Source organism: Lineus longissimus, chromosome 3 (genome assembly GCF_910592395.1).
Source record: "Lineus longissimus chromosome 3, tnLinLong1.2, whole genome shotgun sequence".
Lineage (NCBI taxonomy): Eukaryota > Metazoa > Nemertea > Pilidiophora > Heteronemertea > Lineidae > Lineus > Lineus longissimus.
The window spans coordinates 18,081,384-18,087,465 of record NC_088310.1 but is presented as its reverse complement, the minus strand read 5'-3'; the positions used below and the strand labels follow the sequence as shown (position 1 = coordinate 18,087,465).

The 6,082-nt window shown below is 42.5% G+C and overlaps 1 protein-coding gene across 1 annotated transcript; it reads right to left on the bottom strand.

Annotated features, from left to right (window-relative positions):
• Positions 1-1,267: 1,267 nt before the first annotated feature.
• On the bottom strand, positions 1,268-5,094 carry LOC135485017 (uncharacterized). The gene is made up of 4 exons (XM_064766744.1): positions 5,011-5,094; positions 3,935-4,503; positions 3,434-3,666; positions 1,268-2,685 (listed from the first exon to the last, which is right to left on the bottom strand). Exons 2-4 carry the CDS (start codon positions 4,500-4,502, stop codon positions 2,437-2,439), a joined length of 1,050 nt encoding a protein of 349 aa, XP_064622814.1. The 5' UTR covers position 4,503; positions 5,011-5,094; the 3' UTR covers positions 1,268-2,436.
• Between the last annotated feature and the right edge of the window lie 988 nt (positions 5,095-6,082).

Below are 6,082 nucleotides of genomic sequence, written 5' to 3'. Positions count from 1 at the left end.
GCAAAACACCTAACCATATAATGACTTGGAATGAGAGTGAAACCAAGCGTACAATAGCTTGAGGTGATCGATCCCAGGCTAAAGACGGAGACACGTGGCAAAATTTGCACCCAACCATAGTGGCACACAGAACTACTCATAAGTTTTTAAGGTGTAATGCTCTTCTATGTAAAGGGATACTGAAGAAGAAATGGCACAACCTGTCTTTGGTGACAGCATTTCTCAACAAACAACTTGCCCTCTCTAAATGCCACAACCAATGTCCAGTAAACGGTCTTCACTTGTCCTTGAAGGATCTAGCCGCTGAAATCAGACAGTGCAGGCTTAGATGGCTTGGACATGTCCCCCAAGACTGCCCTTCTTTGAACTCGCCAAGAAAAGAGGAATTGTGGTTGCCCAAAGGCCACATGGAGGAGAGCAAACACAGAAGAAGAAATGGCGCAACCTGTCTTTGGTGACAGCATTTCTCAACAAACAACTTGCCCTCTCTAAATGCCACAACCAACGTCCAGTAAACGGTCTTCACTTGTCCTTGAAGGATCTAGCCACTGAAATCAGACAGTGCAGACTTAGATGACTTGGACATGTCCTCCGGATGATCGAAGCAAGGCAGTACACCTAAGACTGCCCTTCTTTGGACTCACAAAGAAAAGAGGAATTTTGGTTGCCCAAAGGCCACATAGAGGAGAGCAAACAGAGAAGAAGAGATGGCACAACCTGTCTTTGGTGACAACATATCTCAACAAACAACTTGCCCTCTCTAAATGCCACAAATAACGACCAGTAAACGGTCTTCACTTGTCCTTGAAGGATCTAGCCACTGAAATCAGACAGTGCAGACTTAGATGGCTTGGACATGTCCTCCGGATGAAGCAAGGCAGCACACCTAAGACTGCCCTTCTTTAGACTCACCACGGAAAGAGGAATTGTGGCTGCCCAAAGACAACCTGGAGGAGCACAATGTCAGATGTGCTAAATTTGATGGGGCCGATGTGGGACAAAGCGCAATGAGCAGCCAAGGACAGTTGACAATGGAGGAGACGTGTTGTGGCCTTACATCCCACTAGGAATGAAGAGCCCGACTAAGCTACTTGTCATTGAATATGTCTATGGGTTGAGCTTGTCTGCCTTGACGTATGCCAAAAAGATGGTCCAAATGCAAGGCCTTCCTTTGATAACAGTTAACTATGATTCGATGTGCATCGTTGTGGAGTTTGATGACAAATAAGTATTAGACAAGTATTTATATTTTATATGATAATTATATATTTTTCTCTTATAAAATACACATATACATATGCTTTTATGTACACAAGGTGGTCAAGGCACAACAATGTGATAATCCTACATACAATGGGTGATATGTATAAAGACAAGCAAATGCTTTTATCTAAAACTCCATGTACATTTACACTCGGCCTTTCTGTACAAAACTGAAGTAAAAGCAATTGCTAGACTTTATTCATATCACCCATTGTCTTCGATTCATGTGTATTCACGTATCATTATTCTATATTTCATTGATTCTATGTATTTACCTTCTTTTATATTCAAAGTGTGAGCTAAGAATCAACACACTGGCTCAATGTAGCTAGCTGGTGTAGAATGAGGGCAACTCGACAACTCGCTCAATATGCATGATCAAGTTATGCACCTGGACCTATCATTTTATAGGTAATAAAATGGTGAAAAAATCATAACAGACAGTGCAGAGCACCAGATGTGGCAGTGAGATTCTTGGATGCTGCCCCAGAAACTAAAATACCAAGTAATGAAGCATTATCCTTGCGAAAATATGACCTCTAAAACAAGTCATGAAAAAGACACGCCATCAGTCTATGCAAATTGCATTGGCTGTTCGAAAAAGGCAAAAAAATCAAGGACAAGTTGCTATTTGGTTTCTCTAGCTGGTAATAACTGACTAACGATCTATCAAACTATGATACAAATAAAATATTTCTTCCTGAACTAAAAATTAAAATGCTAATTGATACCAGTACTACTCCTCAAAATCATGATTGAAACTGTTGCAAATTTGAAACAAGAACAAAAACCCCTCAAATCAGATTCTTCATTCTTGCATTTTTCATTTCACACTTTTTAATGACCATGAAACAGGAGGGAGCAGTCTAAACAGACTAAATCCCTGCACAATAAAAAGACACCTTCGTTCATTGTACATTGCAGTTCTCCATGAAAAGATGTACACATCGTGCATTGTAATCACCAGGGCATGACATGACGGCATGCAGGACATTTGAGAAGCTAACAAACTGTTACCAGCCAGTTCGTGAACTGTTCTCAAAACAGTAGCTTTTATCTACACGTATGATCCACCCCCCCCCCCCCCCAAGAAGATCCCAACCAGTTATCGACAGAGAGAAGTCCTAATTTCCAAAGCAACCTCTCCCCACTTCAATTGACTGTCTTGAAAAATTACAAAGGCACATAAAACCTTTCACCCCCACAAGTCCTCTCCGCGGCATTCCTCGCATATTCACTTGGCTCGAAAGCTGCGTAATTCCTTCGGTACTCGGTATCCCATGATGCTGTTGCTCTGTCCATGATGTCGTTGAACAGAGCTTGTTTCCTACGCTCGCGAATGGGGGCGCTCTTGACACGCTCAGACCGCCTCTTCACCTCTGCCTCTTTTCTCCTTTGGGCTTGTAGTGCAGAGGGGTAGATCTGCGGAGAAGAAAATATTCTATACAGCGTGTTATTGGGGACATTTCAAAACAGATGATAATGCTGATGATCTAGTCATTACAACGCATAAAGAGTCTCATGGCAAAAAGGAATACGTCCATATCTAAAATTTTGGAGTTATCTGTCCCTAAATTTCAGAGCATTCGGGCCATCAGTAAAACTTTTATCATCAAAAATGTCCAAAATTTCCCATGCTTTTTAAGTTGAATGCCAAACTTTGAAGCAATATTTCTCAAAATGGCAAAAACGGATGCTCATGTAGCTCGTTTTGCAATGAAAACTCTTCACATGTAGTTTGTTGGTATATTTATTAAAGTTTCAGCCAAGCTGTTGCTCACACACAGAATAAACAAAGATAGCCAAAGACTCATCACACAATTTGTTTGGAGTCTTTCACACCTGACAGTCACAAGAAAACACAAACACAGGCCTTTCTCCAAACAATACAATTTGCACTTTATTGCACTGATTAGAGAAAATGATAAGCCTAATTGCAGAAATTGGACACACATGGGGAGAGACTTCGTACTGAGTGACCGCCCGGGGACCAATGTAGGAAACTAAGTGTCTGCATGCTGGGGTAATCAGATAACAAAGCATTGCCTGGTTGAGCAAATTCGCAATTTACATCGATATTTTAGTACAAGGAAGAATGCCAAGGAAGAGACCCCTCATTCCACAGAAGTTTGACTTTTTGTGTGGGGTAGATGATACATGTTGTACTTACGTCTGCTGATGCCCTGATATTGTACGTTTTTAATGTTCCAGTCGTCCTTTCTTTGTCTGCTGCTCCAAATGGCACAAATGGTGGCTTCTCCTCGGTATCGATTGGAGGAGGTGGACATCTTCGGGCTGGGCGACCAGTTGGGGCGCTTACTGGTCGGGGGATCTTTCGATACTTCGATGGTCGGACAGGTCTTGTGATTTTCTCAGTTTGCGTCTTCTTTGAAGTTTTCTTTTCTGAAATTAACAACAGAGAAAGGTTTTTCAACCAACTCCCAGCACTGTGTGGAGGATTGTAACAAAAGAAAGTAAAATAGTAATAAACAAAAAGAAAGTGAACTGGCAGCAGAATTAGGCTCCTTCATTTAGTTTTAGATACTGAATTAACAGCAGAGAAATTAAATAATGATGTTTTTGCTGATGAACTGAACACCAGTATCTATTAGTCATTATTAGGTTCGAGGGAATTCCCAACCAGTGAAACACGAACAGGCCCTGCACTCACCTTTTTTTTCCCAGGCCTCTTCTTTTGCCCAGACCTCCTCCCCTTTCTTTTCCCGGACCTCTTTCTTTTTCTTCACAGCCCTATTTTTCTTATTCTTACTGCTCTTGTCTTTTCCTACTTTTGGCACGGCATCAACATTCTTGTACAAATGAGCGCTATCAGGAGCAGATTCGTCTTCCGATTCAGTTTCTTCTACGTCAAGGGGAGGCATTGTGATGACTTCCGGATCCTCAACTTCTAAAGAGTTTGGGGGAGTCTTGCAGGCTTGGTCAGACTCCTCAACTTTCTTTGGAGTTTCCCGCATCTGTTTGTAAAGTTTGAACTTTTTAATATGCTCTGGTTCCTGGGGTGGATGGGGGTTCAACTCTTCATCAAAGAGACTACTCCTGATAGTGTCTAACTCCTCATCGAATCCATTTGAGCCGTTCTCCCAATCAAACGGTGTGTGGCGTGCCTCCATCTGGCGTCGGAATGTTCGGTAGTCAAGCTTTCCTTCAAACTCCTTTGCCAAGTACTTCTGGGGGGACTTGACATACGATCGCCCATACTCAGATTTCTTCACACCCATCCTGAAAAACATAAGATTAATGAATATTCTGAAATATGCCATGATATTACTGATAATGATTAACTTGAAACGCCAAAGCACCAATATGCCTGACAGGATCTCCCCCAAACCCAAGAGCCGCAAAAACATAAACCATACGACCTGTTGCGTCACCTGTTGTTAGTGTTGGCTGCCTTTTGAATGTGGTCTATCCTCGACCCTCCTCACTCCTCTCTCAATATCTGCCTGGATCAGTGCTGTCACTCGAACCACATCTGACATCTCAACATTGACTTACTGACATTCTATGACCATTAGGCATTACCATTTAAACCAGAACTACCAAATTACATGCATTGTGGACATTCATGCATGTACATGCATAACCAGTAAACAAATATTTTTGAACTTTTTCAAAATCAACCCCCATTCTTTCACTGCATACATAAAAATGCTGGCACGAATTTAGAAATACGACAATTGTGCATGGTTGTTAATACATATTTAACATGACTGAAAAGTTTAATACCTGATCTTAACTGCTGTCACCTCAAAACCGATAGTTTATTTGCTCACTTCGAAATTGCTTGCTTATTTTTCTCTGCACGTTCGAACTGGTTTCCTGTGGGTGTCACGTGATCGCGCCAATTCCAGTTATTATTGTTACCCTGAGATGGCGCTGCTGTACGGCGCGAAATTTGAAACTTGGTATCCCATTATCTGGTCAAACCACGTGGCAGGTGTGGGCGAGGATGTACATAATGGGTACTCTACTAGGTGGATCAATTGCACTTTTTAGCAAAGAAATGTTAATGAAAAAATCGTAATCCCTGGATTCTAATGAGGCCAAAAAGCACATCCATCCTTCCTTTACCTGTGGGAGACATCCATCCTGGTCCTTGTTGTCCTGATAATCCATCTTAGGCATACTTTAAAAGTTGCATATAATATATCCTCAGTATGTCATGTCGAAGAGGTAATTACACACTGAAGGCTTCATCCGGGGCAGCTCAGGAATGCAGGCAGAACAGCCAATTGTGCTACGCGTCCCCGTCCCCTCAAGATCTTGTCCGTCTCCAAACCTAGCGCCTCTCCAAAACATTCTTCTCTGGATAGGAGAACAGGGGCAGCTCTGTCCTCTGCTGTCAGACAACTTTGGCTGAAGTGCAAGGCCACCATTCCTGACACACCTTGTCAGTCTCCCAACCTAGCCCCTCTCAGAGACATTCTTGTCTTGAGCAGAACAGAGGTAGCTGTGTCATCTATCGTCTGACAACTTTGGCTGAAGTAAACAGCTGGGCTGGGTGTGCCCCTGGTCCCCAAGACAACTTTGTCTAGTGTGCCAGGCCTGGTGTGGCCTAACTCTTGTTTAAAGACAACATGGTCTCCAGGGGATAATTTTGTCTATAGCACAGAATCAGTCTCCTGTCCTAGGACAGCTGATCTTGAGTGCATGGAAAAGTCAGAAGGGCTCCGGAACAACTTGGTCCCTAGTTGCTAGTTGAGTCATAGGCCCCTGAATGCTAATTAGCGGGATTATCGGGCTAAACAATGGGATTAGCTAGGAAAAACTTTTTTAGCTCCCTATATATTATTTCCTA

Bases quoted from the DNA above. Each gene is read 5' to 3' on its own strand.
- LOC135485017 (XM_064766744.1), bottom strand. From the start codon at position 4,502: ATGGGTGTGAAGAAATCTGAGTATGGGCGATCGTATGTCAAGTCCCCC. The intron at 3,667-3,934 runs GTGAGTGCAGGG...TGTTAATTTCAG, and splicing joins AGAGGCCTGGGAAAAAAAAG to AAAAGAAAACTTCAAAGAAG. The intron at 2,686-3,433 runs GTAAGTACAACA...TCTTCTCCGCAG, and splicing joins ATATCAGGGCATCAGCAGAC to ATCTACCCCTCTGCACTACA.